Below are 24117 nucleotides of genomic sequence, written 5' to 3'. Positions count from 1 at the left end.
CCCAAAGCTCAGAAAACCTAGTAGATAAGACTAGACTGATATTAATATGATTGTTTCAAAACTAAGCAACCTAGTCACCATTGAATGAAAGGATACTAAAAATGCCTGGGTTAAGCTGATGATTGCCTGAGCTTTCTCAAAATTAATGTTTATGAAAGAGGTGTATTAATTTTTTGAGAAGTGTATTGCATGGAGAAAGGATATCTGTGGTTCCCATAATTCAGGATTCGTTAAGGACTAAGTATTTTGGTGACCTACTGCGACACTTGGATGTCTTGGTTAGAATAAACTTAAGACCACCACCTCAGGCAATAGGGGTTCAGGGACCCCTAGACGATCAGATGGTGATATTCCTGCTTAAGCAGCAAACAGGCATCAACAGAAATATCAGCGGAGAAATCACTTTTTAACTTCAGTGTGGAGTCATAATTAGATCAAAGTCTCCAAACTTGATATTCACTGATGTGCATTTTTCTCTTGATCTAAGAATAAATGGTAAAATTTTGGATAAAATTGATACATAGTTTTGACTTCTTCCTTGAATTTAATGATGATGGTTCTGAGAAATCATAGAATGGTTTGGGTTGGAAGAGACCTTAAAGATCACCCAGTTCCACACCCCCTGCCATGGGCAGGGATGCCATCCACAAGATCAGGTTGCCCAAAGCCCCATCCAGCCTGGCCTTGAACACCTCTGGGGATGGGGCATCCCCAGCTTTTCTGGACAACCTGTTTCAGTGCCTCATCACCCTCAGAGAGAAGAATTTCCTCCTAACCTCCAATCCAAATCTCCCCTCTTTTAGTTTCAAACCATCTTTTACTTTAAAACCAGAAAGATATTCATGTCAGTGAGATGTACTCCCAAGACAAATAATTCAAATATTCTCTTGTGGAAAAAAAAAAAGTTTACTCTTACAAACGTATGACGTATTTCTAAAAGGCTAAGTTACAGGGTTAGTCAGATAAACAAATTAAAATGTCATGCATATTTTATGAAATCAATTACAATTATGCCCACCTTTAGACAAATACATTAGCTTTGAATTTCAGCAATGTTTTGTAGAGCAACTATTTATAGGCATATTCTGAAGACCAAGCAGCAAATGAAAGGTACAAAGCCTTTTTCACAGCTTAAGCTGAAGGGCCTCTGTCCTATTTACAGGAAAACATGCCCCTCTCCAAAAACATCCTTTACAAATGCCAGCTAAGCAGCCACAAATCTTCCACGCTACAACTAAACAAATACCAAAGAACAGAAACAAAACAAACATACTAACCTCCAGAATATGAGTTTACTGCTTTTGCTACCACAGGACTATCCTGAACAAGTCCAAAACAAAGCTATACATAAACCATAAGTGACAGCAGTAGGAAAAAAATAAAATGCAGCGTTCATACAAAAAGCTTACCATTTGGTGGGTCTCTTCTTTTTTCTGTTGAAAAAGAAAAAGAACTATTTATTCATAGGTATCACAGGACAAATTCATTCTAAACTTTACTTTCTAGTGGCACTTTCAGTGATCTTGAGCTGAGACCTAACAACCCATCTTTAAAACCTACTTGTTGAACAGTTGAAAGAAGCTAAGCATTATAGAATTATGAAAACACATTTTAGATAATTAGCACTGATTTGAAGCAAGCCAACTTGGAGCATAAGGAAATAGCTAGTGAGTTGATTTCAGACATTTTGACTACAAAGTAAGATGAAACATTCAAAAAGCAGCTGTTTTGGTACAACCTATCAAAGCAAGATTTTCAAAGTATTACGGTTTCTGATTTCCACTAAACGAGATTGTTCCTTCAATTTAATTGGAAATACTTTGATACAGTAACGTTCTCCCACAAAGCCAGATGTACTTTATAATTATTTTTGGTTTTATGTGAAGAAACTGGGACACAGAAGCACAAGACACTTTACCTGTTACCCAGCAGCTAGCTGAACAACATCGAACAGAACTCAGACCTCCTTATGATATTTTATTCACAAAGCCAAACTGTTTCACAGATTATGAAGAATTTGGTTTGACTGCTTAAAATGTAGTTGTAAGCATTTCATACCTCATCAATCTCAGCCTCTAATGGTTAATTCTCCTTTGAAGGAGACTTCCCTCTTAGTATTTGTTCCTATACACCTCAACATCTACCCAACCTGCAGCCTTCCTTCAAAACAGTTTTGAACAAAAACAGTCCAGTTAAACTTACACCACTTGTGTACCTACACAGATATTCAGAAGGCTTCTGGCTTTAGCAGTACCATACACGCAAGCATGGTCTATCATCTCACCACACAAAAAAAACATGGCTCTATATAGACGAATGTACTGGAGTATCTGAAATGTAACAGGGCCTCCTAAGAGCTTAAGAAGAATTTTTAAACAGACATTTTCATCTTCAACAAGTCCTGGAAAAAACTGCTAACCCGTTGTGTTTTTCAGACACAAGCATAAGGGGAAGGGAGACAGTGCTTACAGAGATATTCTTGACCTTGTCCTATCAATGTTTAAAAAACAAAATCTAAAATTATAGGTGAGCAAGACAAATCAGCCTCACATGCTGATGATCTTCAGTTGGGAATAGAGAACCTCCAAAAGAAGAAGACCAAAACCCTTCAAGAATCTTCTTTTGCTGAGCAAGCCTTCAGAAGACACTTGTCTCTCAGTTCAAAGAAAATTAGTTTCAGAGGTGAAAGGCTGGGGGACAAAAAAGGGGCTTTTTGGCCAAATACTGTGTTTTCTCTTCCTAGAATATTTAGGTTAAGAATCCACTCGTGTTGGACTCCAAAAAAACCTGCTCAACTTTTGGAGCACAATTGCAGTCCTACCTAGGAAGCATCAGCTCTGAAACTGAAAAGGAAAGCACAGGACTTAGGGCAAGCCACTTGGCACAGGAGGGGAAGCGGGCAAAGCAGTAGGCATTCACGGGAAATGTTAAGTGGCCTTGTGCCAAATCATGGCAACCTATTAAAATTTTCATTAGGAGAAAGTTCAAGAGATAAAATAGTGGAGAACAAAGCAAGACACTTTAAACACTTCCCGCAATTTTTGCTGGGCCTAGATAAGAATAATGATTTGTGGCCAAAAGATACTAGATCTGTTTTTCTGTGGTTTCCACTACAGACTAGGAAACAAAAACTCCTGTTCTGAAGTGCCGATGACCTCACCAGAGGTCTGACAGAAGACGGAGAAGCCTACTGATCCAAAAGATCAACTTCACCAGCTGCCTGTGTCTGAGAAACCCTGTTCTCATCAGCACGCATTCCTGGAAAGAGATCTCTGAAGTGCTCAGCATGCATCGGATTCAAGTCTCAGCAGAGATGCCCTTGCCTCCCAGGCAGTAACAGTACCATTTAGTACATATTCAATACCCAGCCTGAAGTGCATTAGGAAGGGCAGCAGGAGCTAAAAGCTTGTGGAGGAAGCAGAGAGCTTCAGAGAGGGCTAAAAGAGCTCCCACCCCTGAGCTACAAGGTGCCAAAGAATCAGACAAAAACTGAAACCTCCTACTTCTGAAAGGCAGTTAAAAATAAAGCTAAATTCTCTCAGAGCGTGGAACACACACATTAACATTTCTGAGGCAAGAAGATAAAAAAATAAGAACAAATGGTACCTACATGCAAGTATACCCGAAATGTGAATGGACTATACTGACAGGCCCAGAGGAGAAATGCTGTGTTCATCCTGCTTACTGGGGGAACTATCTGGGATCCGTTTAAGAAGTAAATGGAGCGATTATTTAAGTGAGTCTAGCAGAGAAATTAACTAAGTATGGTAATTTCTTTCTAACCTATAGTTAAGGATTTAATGAGTTTTTTAAAATCAAAATTTAACTAGATGAAAAAACAGCCTGGTATTAAAACCTTTCTCTCTCATTCTATTCTCTACTGAATATTTTGTACATTTGTAAACTCTCATACATTCTCTGTTTGGAGCCCTACTTTCACCTCTGCTGAACTCCAGATGCACTTACTCAGGAGTTGTCTGTACACCGACTGGAACGCACTTCATGCCAAGTGAGGAAGAGCAGAATACTGTTGCCTCTTCTTGCAGCTGTATGATATTTCATATACTAGTCTCAGCACCAAGACAATTTTCTGAGCCAGAACTGCTGTTCTTGCTGCCTTCCTGTAACCTGAACTTTCCAGAAGACTCCTGGTAAAGTCTCCTAGCAAGCCCTGAATGGCGTAACAGGCTGCTAAGTGATCACAGAGAGTACTCATTTCAGTAAAAGCACATCAGGTGGCACTGCTAGGAAATGAAATATATTTTGGAAGGCATGGGAGTAAAGATCCCATTAAACAGAAAAAGTATTAAGAAAGCCAAACCATTAGTGCAGCTTTCGAAGTTAAGATGTGTTAGAATACACACACGATTTTTATCTAATATAAATAATACATGAAGCTTTAATATAATTTATATTATATATAAACTTATGCGTACAATATAATTTAGCCTACACATATTATGTTTTTATAAAGCATTTATATAAAAATCTACGTACATGCACCAACTGAAAATCCATTTTACCTTTGACAAATGCAAAGCCCGTTATTATATGAGAACAATTAGAAACAGTCCCTATGAATGACAAATAGGAAATTCCACCTGGTGGCTTGACTAAAAAAAAAAATCTCGTAACTGTTTTTAATTCTTGTTTTCCAGATCTTAGTTAGAAAAAGTGTGGAGCATTTTAGCTTTCCTTTTTTTAAGTAAAGTTTTCTTCAAGTTGTAAGCATTTTGGGGCAGAGTTGTTTGTCTTTTAATACGTTTCAGAATGTATGGAATAAGCTCATACTACAGCATGGATTTGAGCACACAAGCCAATACATTTACTCAAAGATTAAACAAGGAAAACTATGCTGAACATCCTGTGAACAGGAGGTTTGACTGAACCACTATTTTCAACCAAAGTTTGCTATAGCCAGCCATGCAGATACTTATTTCCTTTCTCCCAAGTCACATCTGTGCACTGCAGCACAGTGTTTTAGACACACGATAATGAAGAATGACACAAAAGAATGCACATATTCTGGTTTCAAGCAGAGACCATCTTCAAGAAACCAACTAAGCTTTGGAACAAATACTCTGTGCCTAAGCGACCATCCCTGAATGAAACCCACATGGATCCTGTAGCTTCCTGAGAACACTTGCAAGCCCCTGGTACTCCAAGGGCAACCGCCCTTTACATCAGCCTTAGCTCCATGCATTGCTAGTGCAATTCAATTCCAAGCCAGACTACAGAAACGCATCTTATAGCTTAGACACAAGTCCACACTACGGCTTACAGCAAGCCTAAGCACATCCATGTGTATCCAACCTATGTTTTGTATCACCTTACTCTTCATGGTCATACGGCTGTCAGACAGGCAAGTTGTTTATGAGAAAAGGACCAAGACAAGATCTGGAGAAAGCCTGAGCTCCCTTTAAAACACTGACCATGTTCCTAAGGCATCCTGCAGCTGACAAAACGCATGCTGTGCTTCAGACCGTCCTGTGCTGCTAAGGACAGTATAGGCACATTATGTCTCCTGTTCTCAGCCCCTGCCAAGATTACTAGTTTTGAATAGAAGATATTTCTCTACTAAACACTGGACCAATGCCAATAATTCATTCACATGAACTACTGAACATACCAGATGGTAAAATCTTTGTTACAACCCACTTGGGCTGAATTTAAACAAATTCGTTATAAACAGCCCAGAGCTAAAATAGGGTTTAATCAAATGTGAAAACAGCTTACGGGAAGATTTCTCCTTTTTCCCACTGACAGCTTACCCTTTTTGCTTCTTTCTGGTCTATATTTTCAAACACCACAATCTTAGAGCTTACAAGCTGAGACTTTATAGCAAGGAGCACCAAGTTATTTCAGAAAAAAAATATTATTTTTGTAAAATAGAGAGATGAAGCACTTTCATAACACAATGACTTCTAAATATAAATATGGCAGCAAAGCCTCCAGTTGCTTTCAGACATATAATTTATTTCCTGCCTCCCCCCAGAACAACATAAACAAGCCTGAATTTAAGATTAATTTAAATATTTACCAGATTTTCTCTGCCGTCGTCCAAGTAAATCTGTTACTGTTTTGCGGAATAGTTTAGCTTCTTCTTCATTAGCAAAATTAAGACCAACTTGACATGTCTGAAAAACATTAATATTCCCCCACCCATGACTAAGAAAATGTTTCAAAGGCTTACAAGTTCTTACACCTTCTGAAGATATAATCAGTAAAAAAAAAAAAAAAAAAAGACCACCACTGTAAATTTGGAAACAAATCTCAGTGAAACAATCTAACTTAGGAATGTCTGTCTACTAATCAACTACCTGGAGCTCATACTAACAAATTTGAGCAAAATCTTGGGGCCTGAAATCAAAGTTGGGGGAGGAAAAAATTATTTTAAGAAATAGATGATACTTCACAAGCATCATCTGTAAGTCAAAAGAATTTCATTATTAACGGGAGTCAAAAATAAAGAAGTGCATTTTATGTTTCTGTTCCATGGCTCAAGTTTTCTAGTTGAAAGCCAAAGTTATTTCAATAAATAAGCATAAAAAACTTCAAAGAAAACAAGGAATATTGTACTTTCATACATAATTTACAGAATGAAATGAAAACTTCAGTTACACTAGAAGTTACCATTTTATTAAAAGACATTCTAAAATAGGTATTCAAAGATGTTGAGACTCACATCTCCAGCAAAGGTATGAAAATATCCTCTAGGACTATTATATACAAAGTTATTGTACAGCTCCTGCTCCCACAATAATTTCCCATCCTGAAAAAAAAAAAAAAAAAAAGATTTGAAACACTTGAAGACAAATTGCAGGTCATCTTTCATAATAGAACCAAACAAGAGTTTGAAGCTGCATATTGCTAAGCATCTGTCATTCACCCAAAGAACGAGCTCAATCCAAGTATACTAGAACACGTGGAGAAACCAGACGAAATCAGACTAATTCCCTCATTCTACTTTCTGTTCAGATTCCTGGATGTTTTAAAAAACATGCCTCAATTTCTATAATCCCGCAATAGTTATGTTGGTAGCACTAGCAGTCAGCAGTGATAGTAATCATACAGTGTTAATAGTAATAACAATAGGGAGGCTTGCACCAGCATGTTATCAGCTCAGGGTTCACCTGAAAACACTTAACTTCAAGGGAACAAAAATCTCACCTTTTTAAGAAGTTTTATATATTTAAATGGCATTACTGTTCAGCGCACAAGGAACAGGTTTCTAAGCCTAATAATGAAGTACCAAATCACAAATGTAAATGCCAACTAGCATTTCCGAATCAATCTGAGAGACTTCAAGGAATTAATGTTGACAGACAGTGAGCTATTCCTAACTAGAGATGGAATGGAAAGCTTTCCAAAGTCTCAGTGAAAGTCAGGACTTATACTTCTAGGTATCGTTTTTTTGTTGTAAAAACATCTTGGAACACATAAGCTCTTAGTTCACACTGCCGTGAGTGAAATATTAGAATCGGACGGATATGAATATACATACTGTGGAAAAAAAATGTTTATCCTACAGTTTTCACATGCATGAACACACCGATCATAAAAAAGAAGACTCTGGTTTTCATCCCTAAAGAACACAGCACCTATTTTATTAGTACCAGCCAAGGTACTGACACCTGCTAGAGTTCTGACAGCTATCCGTATCAGTGACACTACGCTAGCTTTCACTGGATTCACTAATCTGTTTAGTGGAGGACAGCTTCTGCGAGCTGCAAGAAAATCACACATCTTTATTTCATCTGTAAGAGCTGACATATTGAAATAACTTAAATTTAGAACACCTGAGAAAGTTGCACACACCTATTAATAAGCACTGTCATTGAACTGCTCAGTGCACAACTATTTACTTCAGAATTTCTGTAAAGCGTGTTAACTACAATCACCTAAACTCATTCAATTCAAAATGGAGAATAAATGTAACAGTCAGTCTGAAAAAGAACAGACACTTACCTTAATGTCATATATTCTAATAAAATATGACCTCTGCGGATTGTCCTTTACAAGGCAAGCTACACCACAGCATTTCTTTGACCACATGGCATTACGATCTGCTGCATATATTTGAACAACTGCTGAAGACATCGTCTAGAAAGGAAAAGTAGTGATTACTTTTAAGGTAAAACCAACGCATTTTACATTTTAGCAAAGCAACTCTTACTGATCTTCATTCTAAACAGCAACTTTAGACTATTTCCCAGGTGCCAATACAGGCAAGTTCAAATGACCCCACATCACTTCCTTGCCCTTTTTTTGTGCAAGATTTAAATTGCTTAAGAACCTAATAGAACATTTTGTTCTCAGCCATAAAATCAGCAAGACGACTTTGCCTGTAAGAGGCAGACCAGTAACTATGGCAGTCACACAGAGAAGCCCTACTGTGCTACTACGTTTTTCTGTTCGTTACTTCAAACTGAATAGAAATGCAATATTCAGGCTGTAAATTACAGGGCCTGGAAACACTCCCGGGTATTGGAATGCAACTGCCTATATTGCTTAATTGTTAAAAATGGTCTCTGGCATGATTTTAACCTATGCCAACTAGCAAACCCCTAAAATTCTTTGGCATGGTTTGGGAATTCGTATGAACAAGGATCGCTCCCAGTTGGCAACGTGAAGCTGTCCTGTTTTCAAATTGAGAGATTTTATTAAAATATTATTCTAAACCAGATTGTTTCCGTGTCTGGAAATGTACCTGAACAAATTTTCTAGTATATACATAATTTGTGTTCTACTGTAAAAGTCCCATGAGGGAATAAATACTCTTCAAAGGTTCCAATTTTCATCTTGTAGCCAAGTCACAAGGATATATAGCTTAAAAAGCCTGTCACGGCACAGACCAGAGGCTATCTAGCTCAGGATCCTTGCTGTAACATTGGCAGATGCCTAGGGAACACAGCAGGACACCCCTCTGCCATGGGAACAGACCCCCAGCACGGGCAGGCTGGAGCTCAAAGCCCTCCTAAGCCAGCATGTGTGTTTTACGGCATGTACTTTTCCTCCATGAATTTCTCTCATCTCTCCTTGAATCCATGTGAATTTCTGAGCATCACAACAGCGTACAGGAACGTATTTCACTGTTCACTTAAACACTGTGTCAAGAACTCCTTTGATTTAAAAATGTGCCACCTGGTAGTTTCAGTTCACCATCCCTGCTAGTCCTTATGCTAGGAGACAGCAGGAATGGCTCCTTGGTTGCCTCTCCACGCTGCACATGCTTTTAGAGATATTCTGTCATAGTTCTTTACCCATAATTTCTCTACTGTTTAGAGACGTGATACTAGTTTTAAGTCATCCTTGTACCAAAAAATACAGAAATAAATAAAAATAATGCATCTATGCTTTCATTACCCTCATCACATCTCAAACATTGTCCGAGCAATGGGCTCCATACTAGGTTTCCCCAGCCACCCTACAAGCATTGCTGCGTCTTCATCAACACTAACTGCTTACCTAAACAGGTGGCTTATCCAGAATGCACGCCTTGGTGCATTACATCAACGTCTATTGGTATCTACTAAATAACACTATCACCCATGTCACACTTTTCAATTGGTTTACAGTGACTGAAAGAATCACTTGAGCTTCTCGGAGTTTTCTTATCAAGAACCTTCTAGTTTTGTTAAAATAGAGGCAAAGTAATTAGTTGGACTGACAGCTACTCCCTAGGGAAGCTTTATAACCTTTGGCAAAGACCTGTGATGCAATTTTCACACGTTCCTCCTTGCAACCATTTCTTCAGAGATAGTAAGACCAACTTCTCACTGCTGTGGTATCCATCAGGAAGAAGTTACAGCTGACTCAAAGCTTTGCAGTCATCTCCTCAGATGCTCTACAACTAAATACAAAGCAAGACTTCCCTCCCTATAACCTACAGAGTAATACGACTAATTTAGTCATAACTGGACTCATCAGGTGAGGAAAAGGGAACCTTGAATTAGCCACACCAGCACACCAGAACAGTTTGCTGATGGATGTCATAGGTGAAAGAGATGTTACTTTTCCCTTATGCTGCAATAGGCAAAGCCTTGATTTGGGGTACAACTGCCCATATTTTGTTCAGAACTGCTAACAGCCTTTTCTGTCATTTCTGCCATCTCATCTCCGTTTTAAACTGATAACCTTGTAAACACCACCACAAAAAGGAGCACAGGTGTGCCACTCTACAGTTGAAACCAAGACAACATTGCATTCAACCAAACCCCACCGTCCATACAAGAAGCCTTCTCAAGCCTCTGAAGCAAGTCCACCTCCACCACCGTCCTCCCAGTAGGGCTACCCAGAGAAAAAGGTGGCTTTGGCAGCAGTTTATGCACCTTACTTTCAAGGTCCAGAAGAATGATCTGCATCAAGAAATGGTTCACTATGTATTGCTTCCTATTGTATCTAGCAGCAAAAACATCAACTGGATTATCCGGGCAAACGCTAGCTGTCATAACTCCATGACGACTGCATATAACCTGGAATCAGCACCTACCCCATGAGCAGACAGAATATTACACAAAAACAGCGTCCTCATTCTGTGTAATCACAATAGGTTTAATTTACACGTGGATACTCTAAGCACAGAGCTCAATTTGCAAGTTAGAGAACAATTTCACTGCATCTAAAGTAGGTGTTGTTCTGAGACTTACCAAGCCTAGAGTTAAATTACATTTTAACTTACTAATTAGCATTGTGCAAATTCCTAGTGTTGACAGACTACAATGAGGTTCTCACGTTAGAACATTAATTATGAATTCCACTATTACACCACTTTAAAAAAAACAAATAAGGGACAACAGTAAAAAATACAAGATGTATTTCGGCAGGAGGACAATAAAATCCATCTCCTTTTACTTCAGCCTCTGTTTGTTTTCATCATACACAAGAACGATGTTTTACAATGCTTTATGTTGTTCAGCTTCTGGAAGACAGTTGACAGTAATATTTAAACATCCACAACCTTTGGAAATGTACACATACAGCTTGTAAAAATGTATGAACTTATGAACCATAAACTTCATCCACTGCTATTCATTATCAATCTTATCCATGCTAATTGACATTTTTCAACTTTAATTGCAGAACTGCAGCATTTGGGAACACTTACACAAATACTGTAACTTAAACAGTCAATGTTATTTTTTTGAATTTGCATTCGTCTTTTGAAGCCAATTAATATACACTGCTCAGTTTCTCACACCATTCTTGAAACGAATGTTACATTTAGAAGCATTTCTTTAAAGATGTATGTAAATATTTCTTCACAAGAAGTCCTGCCCCTGACTTCAGAGACAGAATTGAACAGGAGTGCCATTAAATCCTCCAAGTAATTAGGGTGGTTTTTCTGAGTTTCAGTAAGCTTCTGTGTTACTTAACACTTAAAAGTTATTGCTGTGGTTTCAGTAGGAAGATTTTGAAGTTGATCCTACTGCTGTGCTTAACTCTTCTGTTGAGGTCTTTGTCCTTTTTATATACCTTTGTATCTGGAAAATGTGCACGGGAAAAAGTAAGAAGCCAGCAGGGTACGAGAGGAAAACCAACCTCCTTGCTTCCTTTTCTTGTTCCCACAGCCAGCATCCTGCAGGAGGACATGCCACTGATTCCAGGGACTTGTCACACCCCTCACACTAATAAGCTGGGAAGCAGTAAGCCTAGCGTCATCAGCTCACTGGCAGAGCTGGTCTCATCCTTGGACACGCAGGCTGCAGGATATGCGCTATCAGCACAGGGCTCATGAAACACCCTCTGCCTGCAAAAGGTGGCCACAACGAGTCACCACGCGTTTGTGGGGGTGGCTCACACCCGTGCTGATAGCTTCCAGCTGGGCAGCAGGTACCCGAGTACTTTGATCAGCTTCTGGTATGAACGCTTGCTGCAGACACCTAATTAATTACTTAGAGTAACTCAGCGTGTCTCAAAAACAGTAAAGCAAGCCAGCACAGACAGCAGCACGCCTGATTGCAAGAGGCACACCGGACAGCTCAGCAGAATCCATGCCAGCATACAGGTCTCCACGTACAGCTGCCAGCTGCTCGCAGTGCCACCGTCAAAGAACCTCAGATACCTCGGGTCAGCTGCGACCTCCCTAAGGCATCCAGTCCAACCTCTGGCTCACAGCAAGGGTAATTGCTAAGCAATTGCTAAGCAAGGTCAGGTTGCTCAAGGTCTTGCCCAGTTAAGTTTAAAGGCCCCAAATTACCTCTGGGAAGCCTGTTCCAGTGCTTAATCACTCCCAGTTTAGTGCTTGTAAAAATACAACTAAGTACAATGTATTCTTCTAATGGTTCGGTATTGTTGTGTTACACGTTGACAATACTTCTGAAAACAGTGATTGTCAGTCTGTCCAATTTTAAAACTCCAGATTTTTCCAAGAAAGGTGCAGACCCATGTATACAGAGGCAATGAAATCCCACATGGCAGATTTCTTTTCCTAGTTACCCCTCCCAGCCCTGGGAAGAATCTTACAGAGAAAACTGAAGGAAAACCTTGCCCTACCCTTGCCCTACAGTGCAAGACTACAAGACTACAACTCAACTAGCTGCAGTTTGTTTCCAGGCAAAGCAACTTCTTGAAGAAGCATGCTGATATTGGTATAATGCCCGTAGCTTCTTCAGGAAGTCCATCAAAAGACTTTCAGCTTGAAAGTCTCAGGGCGCACAGTTAGCTACTTTAATGCTTCTATGAAAAATGCTATGATGCTACTTTGCAATTCAAAACCGCCTAGCTGTGTACAATCCCCATCCTACCAGAATACACACCAATATTTCTATTTTTATTTCCTTAAAGTAGGTATCTGGAAAAAGCTGTCCTGACCAACACTACTACTGGTGAGCAGGTACTGGAGGAAAGCATTGTAAGACCTGCTCCAATCCCCATTATCCTAAGCCAACACCCTGAAGCCTGACCAGGTGATGATGCTGGATGCTCCCATGCCACTCGGTTCTTCTTTGATACAAGATCAGGAGGACAGCTTGCAGTTTGCTTCTACAAGGGTTCAAGAATAAACGGCTGTTGCCATTGAGTGTCATTAAACCCGGGGGAAGTCACAGGCGGCCTCAGATGGCCGGGCTCCAGAACAGAGGTGTGCTAAAGTCAAGCACCACTTCGCTGTGGAGAACGCTTACTGAGGTGTAACTCTAATCCTGACCACGGCAAGGACGGGAAGCTTTGGTACAGAGGAAACCTCTACTAGCCAAGCATTATTTAAGCCATGAAAAAGGAGATGGAAACTCACTAAGGGTGATGAAAGGGAAAGCAGCAGCAGCAAGAACACTGGGTGGCTAACTGTAAGAAATCAGATTAGTTGACAGAAAATTAGCCAATTAGACAGAACTCGGTGGCTGACATTTCTTTCTCTAGAATACAAGTATTTTGCAGAAGAAAAAAATCACACTGCTCAATCGAGCAGAAGCACTGCTTGAAGTCTTAGGTTACCTCAAAAAACCTACTGTTTAAGTAATTACACATTTAAGTGTCAACACCTTAATAAGCTCATGTTATTCAAAGTGAACTAAACTGGAGTCAGACAGTGGTAATGCCTTCATGTCATTCAGCAATTAGCTTATCTTTGCTGTCATAAGTAGATTGAGCTTCCAAAAACGCTTCTGCAGTGCTCAACGCAGCCTATGCGCTGTAACTCATCACTGAACACAGAGAGCATCGACAGAAGCTGCTGCGTGGATCAGAGGCTAGAACCTCCTCCCCTTCTCATGGGAAGGCCATCGGTGGTGGCACGCACATCGCAGCTCCATGCCCCAGCAGTTGGATTTCCCTTCTGCACAGTGGTCCAGTTTCAAGAGAAACGTTGCTGTTTCTTGGCGCTGAGGCTGTCTCCTGCCATGTGGGAACAGCGCGTTCCCATCCTGCAAGGAAGGGCTGATAACCCACCTCCGGGGTGAGTGTTCTCAGCGCTGAGCAATCCTACAGACGGCGCACGCTGCAGTCTCCTCCAAATGTGCTTCTAAATGAGCCTGTCTCTGTTCAGATGAGCCCTAAACTAATTAGGCCACTTAAATGACACGCAAGCATGCAATTTTTACATTGTAAGTAGCAGAGGCATTTCCTAGAGTAGACAAAAATTTCCTAGCACTTCCACAGAAACTTGGAAAACTTGAGCTTGGTTAAGTTCAGGAACCTACAATGTTTATCAGCCCTGGACAGTACATGATCCACCTCTCTTAAGCATATGTGCCTGTTGTGAAGGTTTAGGTCCACTTCAGGGATCATGGCAAGAAATATAAAGAAATATCAAAGCCTTCATCAAATTTTAGAGTTCTCAAATATTCACAAGTGTGCTTACGTTGCAAGTAAGCACCACCTGCTTTTGCAGTTTTAGAAAGGGAAGGGACAGAGATTGGAAGAAACAGCACAGGAGAGAGAAGAGACCAGTAACACTAAGGAGACTGGTTTTGCTTCCTGCTGACACCTTATCTGAAGAATACAAGGATTGGGGCCCCACTCCGTAATGATGATAGAAGAACACGATGGGATAGGTAAAGTAGATGTGTTCATGTGTTCAACCACCTTTTTAGTCTTTTTCCCTTAAGAGATGTGGGTCACATTATTTAAGGTTCCTGCCTCTTGTACAGTGTGTGATGCCCTTGGCTTGGTAGTCCACACATGGAGACTTCTCTGTAGATAAAAATACCTTTCAAGGACTCTTCCATACCTTGACTATGCAACTGAAATTTGGTAAGCCAGATTATGCAACTCACAGCCTCACAATTTACTTCTTCGCAGCAGGTTGTCTCCTGAATCTTCACAGACAAGTCCTACACTTGAGTGTTCATTCACTGGCGACTTGGATATTTCTTTATTTGCGATTTTCAATTGCAAAATGGCAATTACTTCAACTTTCACAGCTATTAAAGATATACTTAATTACTTACAAACTCATCTCTGAAGAGAATTGTTTATTGCAAAAAAGTCAACTTCAGATGCTTACAGACATGGTTGTATACCCATTTCCCACAGAAGCAAGAAATAGAGAACTGGAGTTTGCTGGCAGATTTCAACAAGTTAAGCAGCTGGAAACAATCTTCTAATTTTAATACAATTTGCAGGACATTATTTTCAGGAGACAGACCGATTGCTCCACAGACAAGAAAACTGGAGAGAGATTTTACCTTATTTGACAGAATTGACCTTAGAGCCTTTTGTAAATACCCAGGCACAGGAGAAAAGCTTTATTTGGTGCAAATCGAAAAGTTCCTCAGCTGCCAGACACGGAGGCCTCATCAGTTCCACTGCCTGTGGAATTGTTTATTGCAGTCACCAACAATGTTCAGTTTTAAGCTTAAAGCTTTCTTTTCATTGCTTAATTTCCCATGATCACCCACAGATTTAGAAGTGTACTATGCATAGAAGCAAATATCTTTTTTCCCACCTACACACAAACTTGGACCATATTAAAAATAAAGCCATAGCATAAAGGGGACTGCTTTTTACTTATTTGAAGGGAGAAGGAAGAGAGGAAGTTTTTATGGAACAGCACAAAGCCACTTCAGGCATTCTTTATTATTTTGGACAAACAAGGATCTTAATCTAACAGAGGGGAAAGAAAATGCTTTCATCAAAGGTATTCTTAAAGCCTACAACCTCAGTTCAAGACCTCAGCCCTCCAGAGCAGTCACATAGCCACAGCCCCGAGCAGGCTGGCAATTACAGCATTACAGTACCCCGGAGCTGGCCCATCTCGGGTTAGCAACTAACATAGGAGGTGACATTCAACCTGGAGCTTCCGCCTATGAGCAAACTAAACACGGACACTTCCTGCTTACCTGCACAGTGTTATTACCTCACTCAGCTGTGTCTCACGTCTTAGCTCTGTTGAAATCTTGGCTGGCCAGAAAACAGCAAACACGTGACAAAACAGTTATTTGTGCTCTGTTGTCAAAGTTACGCATTCAGTTACTTTGAGAACAAATAAAAGCGTGCTGTACACACAACTGCCACGAGCTTCTCGCTGCCCCACTGCCCTGGAGCAAGTAGTCTCACTGCAGAAGACACACACTTGATCTTGCAATTTTTCCTCCAAAAGAAACAAGCCATTTATAGGACTGTTCTTTTTCAAAGCTCAAGAGAATTTTTAGATTAAATGTTTAAGTCTACCTTGTGAGCCACTGTAAATTAACCAGGACTTTAAAGACTAGGATGATACTCACACAAATAAACCATTGTACAGATCTGGACATTATGTACTTCCCAAAACAACATTTCATAGCCTTGCACAGAAATCGCAGGTTGGCTTTAAGCCATATAAATACAGTGCAAGAATCAAAAGAGTTTCACGCTACTTACAGGATACAATTGGAGCTCAAATCTGTTTTGCCTTTTACCACTGCTAACTCGGCTATAAGGGAAACTTGTTCTTCTGACTCAATGTTTTCTTCTCCTCTACCATCTACCCATTGCTTTCATGCACCAAGGTCCTCTTTCTCCAGCATTCACCAGCCGTTTCATTTCCTACACAATATTTTTTCAGGTGCTACACACTTAGTTCTGTATTTAATGCAGACTATTATAAACAGATCTTCACATCTACTTCAAAAATATGAGAATGCCTTCATGAAAATGAGTCAGAATTCAGACCCTTGTTCATGAAAGGAAAACAGGCAGTTTAAAAAAAGTGCTAGATCCACTGAAGTTCTTTAGAGACCCACTCAGTGGCATATGCATCACCACGTCCACAATGAAAGTCTTCAAACCAACAGTTACATTGATTAAAGAAAGGATGCAAAGCATAAGCCTCAGGAATTTGACTTATTCTAGCTCTTGAATACTCATTAATTTGAAATTGTTATTTATCATTTGAAAATGTTATCATCTCCCTGTAGTCTCATTTCCAGATTTAAAATATATATATGTTTGCTTTACAGAGGTAAGATTCAGAACCTATGATCTTTAGAACTGAGGGCATAACATAAGGAATTTGGACTTCAAATACTTCTAGAACACTGAAATAAACCAGCTTAAACTATTGTAAAAGAAAGGCTCTTTATAAGAAAACATTAACTTCATGCCAACACAAAACAAAGAACTCCCTTCAAAATATGAACAAATTTGAGAAAAGACTATTAAAAGTAAAACCTCTTTGAATAATAGCCAGCAACTGGTCTCTCAATTGTGTATACAACTGGAGGCCTGCCCCATAAAGCAGCCTCAATCCACTTATATAAGGGTACTTAGAGAAGCAGCTCCCCTTCCACTTTCCCTGTGCCACAGAAACATGTTTTAATTCCTCCTGCAGCAGTCCCTGTTTGAAGAGAACCATTATAATTCAAGCCAGATAAAGAAACTCTTAATTGTACATAAGATTATTTTTTTATGCCAATAACTGAGTCTGCTATGAAAAAAGTTATTCCCAGTTATAAATCCTCAAATGTAGGTGTGCTACTAGGAGAAAAAGAGCACAAAGATTTAGTGGTTACATGATACCTGGCCAAATTCAAAGCTCAGTCAGGGGATACAGTGCTAAAAGATCCTTGAGAGCAGAAGACATACCTAATAGTGAAAGCATTAAACGTTTGGGAGAATGCTATTTTAAATGCAGTCTTGCCAACAGCCTGTAGCATGATGCTTGTCTTCATCTCTCCCCCATGCCTCGTTTTCTTCATCTGTGCTATGGAGAAGATGGTGACCTCTACCTCTGTACAGTGCTTTAAGCACTACTGATGAAGAAAACAGCATTAGGCTGCCACAGGCAGAAATCCATTTCTTGGGGTTTGGGGGCTGGAGGACGAGGGCTACCGTACCTCATCTGCTAACAGCAAGGGCTAACACAGGCAGCGTGGAACTGCGTTAGTTTTCTCCACAATGCGTGAACATCAATTACTACTTCATAGCCTGTTTACTGTTGACTGTTTTAGTCTCAGACACGCTACAACCATGAAGATAAGGGAACAGAGATATCCTTTCACTGCAAGGGATGAGCCTTGATTAAATTGACATTTATTACAGCTAACAGTTACAGATGTCACTGCTCGTTCCTTCTTTGTAGGTCCAAAGCAATGACTTTGCTAACGTACCGTGGAGTGCAATATTAACTTAAATATTTGTAAACAAATTTTAGTAATTTGGAATCAGTGTCACAGAACAGTGGTCTTATATGGCCAACTCTACATAAACCCTGGCCTGAATGCAGGCCACCTATTTGCATTTTAGACAAACCACAGCTCTAAGCTTTGTGAATAACAATACATACTAATGCTTTTGTAAGTCATCACACTTTATACTCAGTATATTAAACTTTTTCTTTTTAAAATGGAAGAATAAAGAGCACAAAGCAAATGTCCCAAAACTTGATAGTAAAAGGATTTTTTTTTTTTTTTTAATAAAGCAAAAGTCATTTCCCACTTTCTCAGCATTTTTAGGGGTCTCTTCCAGGAGGAAGAACAAGAATCCCGGAAGTCTTATGAAAGACTGAGAAAATCATGAGATCAAGCACACAAAAAAAATCTGATGTTAATACCAGAGGAACCAGACACTCACCTGACAGAAGCAATTTTGAAAATTAGGCACTGCAGCCTAATTCCAGCACAGCCATTCGATAAAATAATTTTCTCCATACATCTAGGCTCTTCCTCTAAAGAAAGCTACATGAAACATACTAGGGATATTTTAGGCTGGATTTCGGTATTACTATTTATGCCTCTTAGAAACTGCATTAAGAGCTTACTCTCAGCCATCTGCTATGGCACAGGCTCTGTAGCTCTAAGATTTTTGTTACAATTCTCACATCACGTACTATAAATGGTAAATTTCTACCATATAAAAAGGCTCCCCTGTGCAATTTGTGTTTTTGGTACATGCTCCCTTTGGACTATCCAAAGGAACAGTATAAAGGTAACGTTTGGGTGCAGTTTATTGCTTGAAAAAAAACTGAAGACAAACCAGTGGGTTTGCGATACTCAGTTTTCAGGGGCAAGGGAAGAAATGGGTAGAAGTGCCCTCTGCCAAGTCAGGACTTCAAAAACAGTTGCAAGTCAAAACTTGCTAACAATGGAGTTGACAGTTTCCTTTCCAAACTTACTGCCTACTACCCAAAAATAAATGCACGGAGGACTGCTGAACGGGAAAGCTCCTTCTCAGAAGCCTCAATTCTTCCTCTGCAATTCCTTAGGGTGCCAGACTCACTTATCACGGGGCTGCCTGCTCTGCTAGGAAAAACTAGAACAGCAAAAACTGTAAAGAATCTGCTAATTTACCATTAATGAGATACAGCATTTCTTTATACAGCAAGAGCTTTGTAGAAAGGGCAGCAGGATGCATTTCTCCTGCACTTCGGTGCCTGTATGTAAGTACTGTCCATGAAGAAAACCTACCGGTTTCCAGTTTAATCACAGGACACTTCTCTTCAGTACAGCACTGGTAGTACACCTTTACACAGCAGCTATAATGAGCAATCATAGGCAGAATTGAGGAATGGAGGCAGCGGTACTGTTCTTAATCTTTTATTCTTAAATATTTATGTTTGAATAGGCCAGAACAGCATCTCTGCAGAAGCTGAAGTTACTTCTCCCTTCAGTATTGCTGTGTCCCCGTTCACAATGGTAACTTGTGAACATTGTTCAGCAGCAATAACAAACATGCTGTGCAAGGTGCTAGAAGCACGCACCACTCTGAATTTACAGATAATAAAGTGTTTTTATTCTACCTTCAACACTACATCTTGTGTGAGAAGCAAAGCTTATGGTAAAGAAAATCAATATTAGGCTAGATAATGCAAGAACTTAAAATCTATAGCCATCAATATAATTACGATGAATACAGTAGTTTAAGATATTTTAAAAACACTTAGGATAGAAAATATTTGTTTTGAAGAACATTTAGAAGAATAGGACTGAATCTGACCTTTACTCTTTTGGTGAGTAGTGCCTGAATTAATGAAATACAACCTGTTGAACCAAAAGAATATTTTTAATGAAGATCTTTACACAGCTTTGCTTTTGATGAAAATGTGAAATGAAATAGTGAAAATGAAATACTGAAGACAATCAGTCCGTATCGAATTGGCAGTCCCATCAGCCAATATCAGGAACCTAACCAGGCAGCAGACTGGAAGTGTTACATACCTCAGTTCCTGAACTACTTTCCAGAGGCCTTTCTGCCCGGTCTGGAACTTCTGACAGCGAGGTGAACATGCTCAGTGCCACTGCTTCTTGCTGCCTGAAAGAGCTGGCAGCAGCTTTTCGGTCAGGTCAGATGTTTGTCACTCTTCTGAAAACCTCCTTTTGCGCACTAAGTTACGGTGATTTTGTGATGGCGTAGAGACAGTGTAGTGCAATGACACACTTGCTAACAGAATAAAAGTGTTGATTTAATAGCGATTGTAACTATTAAACAGAAAAAAACGTTACTAATGACAGTGATGCATTTTTCCAGCAGTGTAACACATTCGCAAGTGAGATAATCTTCCATAATCGCTCTTATGCAACTTAAGCTCCAGTGACTGAAAGAAGCTCCCCTTTGCCAAAGCAGACACTGGGTTGCCAGTTTTTGCATGAGTATTCCTTTCCTTGTGTCCAGCTAACTGCACCCATTGCTCTGAGCACTTGCACAGCCTCAATCTGTTAGCACGGAAACGGAGTGCTCTTGATGTTGAGTGTACGAAAGATAATATCAGCCCCAGGTGTATACAGTTTAGAGAAAACAAGTTGATTATCCAATTAAGACAGAGCTCAAGAAAAATGACACCCTACCCAAAACACTTAATATGGGTATAGAAATAGGATCTCTCTTCCAGTCTGCTGGAAGAAGTAATTACAGGAGTGGGACCTACGCAATATCGATTGCTAGATATTCGGCATTATGAACATCAGATTGAAGCCTGTATAAGTGGGTCCTAAAAAAGGACCCAGGAAGTAATTTGCCAGAAGCTTCAACACTGTGGTGCAAACACCAGTGACCTTCCTACAGGAAGATGGCAATGGGGCTGTATCAGTGACACAAGCTAAAGCTTGACCAAGTGGGAGAAAAAAAACCAAACACTTCTTGCTAGCCTAGATTCCACTCCTGGACACACGGACTATTTATAGAAGACAGATTTAAAGAGTGAACTGAAAAGCCTGCCAGCTTTACCAATGAACGTGGCCTGCAGAACACTTGTTACTCAAAGGAGCATCCTTCACAAGAAGGCCTCTGCCACCCCCCGTGAGACATGCAGCACGGTGCAGAACTTCAGCGCTTTCCATGAGCTAACCTGGAATGTGGATCACTACCTCCACTGGTCCCCACATACAAGCCTCAGGTCTGCAGCAGACATCATGGTCCTCTGAGGAACTCCAGAGTCAAAGTGATGCCAGTTACTTCACTTTTGGACCAGGTTACTTGACCATAACAGGCCTCCATGTTGCATTTCAACAAAGTGCCCAGTGCATCTGGCATAAGAAACAGCTTCGATGACACAGAGCAGGCACCCTCGCTGACAGCTGGGATGTTTATTTAGCACAAACCAACCACATAAGGCCTTTTGCTATTTCCAAGGTGCATCGTAGCGATTGTCCGCATGTGGTGACCTTGGAGAAGTTGCTTCCAACATGGTACAACAATGTGCATGTATTGGCACTGTGCCACTTCATTTCTCAAAGAATCACTGCAGCCAGAGCTGCCATGCAAGTCTCCACCCTGATATTAAGGCTAAAAGCACTCAGCTTCTAAATCCATGCTGGATTATTACCTCCCTTCCACTCTGAAAGGAAAATGGCCCGCTGTAGTGGAGCTGCTGGTAGTGCACCAAGCATCACCAGGGGGCCAGTCCTGCCTTGTACAAGCAGGCGTTTTGGAGGTGGGGAGGAGGAAGAGGAGATCACAGGACGGAAAAAAATGTAAAGCTTCAAACATTTAGATGCTTCAGCTCTGTAGACATTATCTAATATGAGACCCAGTGCATGCAAAAGAGACACTTTCACATCTCTGACAGAAATAAATGATTAAGTTGAAACACCAAAACAGAGCACACGATGATTAAACTGTCATTAGTTATGCTGCCTCGCTCCCTAGCACCATCTCTGGATCTCAAGTGGGAAAATATTGGGTCTGAACTGACAGTAAACTGCTGGACCTCTCCAAAACGCAGCTGTGGTGGAGACTTTGAGACCTCAGCACAGATCTCCAGAGTCTCTGAAGACACACAGAACTTTGTTCTTGAATTACTTACAAGCTACCCATCAGAAGAGAAAGCTTTGGCCAGGAATGTGTTTTCCTTATAGGCCTGTGCTCTGTAATCAAGAAGTACAGTAAGTGAAATGCAGCAGCCTTTGAGGTCATCCCTGCTGCACCTAGTGTCTGTAGAACGGCTCCAAGTTAGCCTGATCTCCTTACCACAAGGCAAAATACTTATTTTTTTTTTCCCCCCCCCCCCCTGAAATCAGAGAAGAGGATCAGGAGCCTTACGAGCTTGTGTTCACAGCATGTCAGATGCACCTGATAGTCTGCCTGCTGCAGTAGGTTGCTACATGCAAAGGCACGCTTTCACCTGCTGGAAACTTCCAGTCACCCAAATTTTCTCAGGTTTCCAAAAAACCGTTTCAGAGAGCAGACAGATAATACTGAATTTTGCTGCTGGCAGGACTTTGACTCTGACTTGATGTCAAAGAGGACAGGCATGAGAACAGCAGCGGAGCTGCCCCTTGCTCTCCAATGCACATGTGAATAGAAATTTTGGAACAGATGGCTCACTCGGGCCTACCAAATCCCACCACTGCAGTCACTTTTGTCTCCTGGTATTTTTTTTACAGGTTACACAAACTAGGACTCTGCCCACTTTCTGGATCTGATGACAAACGGTATGGGAGAATTTGCATCTACACAGAGGAACTCATTGTCCTCCCACACAACACAAATGGGTGAGGACGGCCCTGCCCATACCACCCATTAGGAACTGTGCTTACCCCATTCTAGTCCCAAAACCACGCTCATTAAATTGGGGCGAGTAGGTGAGTACCAGCTAGCATTACCCAAACCCATGCCAGGAAGCATGCCAGCAAATTTAACGCCATGGAAAGCCACAGGACAGTGCCTGAGCTCACGCTGCTGCCCTGCTGATGCTAACAAACCTAAGCAGAAGTAGCACAGCTGATGTACCAGAGGTGAGGGAAAGGACAGAATACGTCCCTCTGGCACAAGGCTTCTACACACTCTGGGTAGGTATCTTGTATTCTGAACACACTGATTCTGGTTATCAGGGACAGAAAGGTATGGTCAGTGTGAGGGCCAGACCCCTTGGTTACACAGGGCAAAGCCTGAAGCAGCAGCAGAAACACCTACCTGCTCTCTAAGCAACCCTCAGCTAAGTAATACAAACAGTGGGCAGAGGAAGAGACCAGACTTCTTGTTTACAGGCAGCAAAGGCCAGAGATGCAAAGGAAAAATCTCAATGAAGAAATGTAGCACTGAGATACCTCCCACATGACATAAAAAGACAAAATGAAAACCATGATGTAAGAGTGACGTATTTTTAGAGAAGTATTTGGCACTAAAATCCATCGCAATCCATCTTATCAAACAGAACTGAAACACCTCTACGTCTGTTGCACCTTGTATGACCTTGAACTAAGGCAAGGAGGGCAGGATCCATGCAGAGATACAAAGGTATTAAGTCTCTCAAGCAGGTAGATATCGGCACCCAAACAGAACCAATCTCTCAGAACACTTACTTCCTCCAAGAACAGATAAATGTTTGTTGAATCACTACTGAGATCCAGAGATCGAGAGCAATCAGCATTTTCTGTTGCAATGACACTTTAAGACCTTACGTAGATTTAAACGAAAAGTTCCAGCTACATAAACTGAGAACAGTACTATCAGGAAAACAGAGGCCAACATTGCTGGTTAAGAAAGGTAAAAGTTATAATACATATTATAAGGCTGAAAAATACTGGTTGATAAAAAGCTGTGTAAAATTAAGCACCAAACCTGTACTTTTTAGTAACCTGGCAGTTAACTGTATCAACAAAGTCTAGAGCTAATAATCCTGAGTGCCCAGTTACAAAACAAGTTTCATACCTGAGATACCATTAGGTACAGACTAAAGGCAGATAAAGAAAAAACAGCCCTGCGTTTTATTTATTAGAAACTACTGCTTCCTTCTTTGCAAACGTAAGGGGAAGCTTTTGCCTG

General features: G+C 40.5%; 1 protein-coding gene across 2 annotated transcripts in view; it reads right to left on the bottom strand.

The window, feature by feature from the left end:
• WASL (WASP like actin nucleation promoting factor) overlaps nt 1-24117 on the bottom strand; it is a 49466-nt gene that overhangs the window by 16113 nt on the left and 9236 nt on the right. For both annotated transcript variants that reach the window (XM_066990609.1, XM_048065699.2), the window contains exons 2-5: nt 7969-8103; nt 6686-6772; nt 6041-6137; nt 1410-1433 (exon numbers count right to left, since the gene is read on the bottom strand). In XM_066990609.1, coding sequence (XP_066846710.1) covers nt 1410-1433; nt 6041-6137; nt 6686-6772; nt 7969-8103 — 343 coding nt within the window. The remainder of the gene's footprint in view (nt 1-1409; nt 1434-6040; nt 6138-6685; nt 6773-7968; nt 8104-24117) is intronic.

This window comes from Anser cygnoides, chromosome 1, assembly GCF_040182565.1.
Source record: "Anser cygnoides isolate HZ-2024a breed goose chromosome 1, Taihu_goose_T2T_genome, whole genome shotgun sequence".
NCBI classification, from domain to species: domain Eukaryota; kingdom Metazoa; phylum Chordata; class Aves; order Anseriformes; family Anatidae; genus Anser; species Anser cygnoides.
Note: the sequence above shows the minus strand (reverse complement) of the source record. Positions and strands in the feature narration are given on the sequence as shown.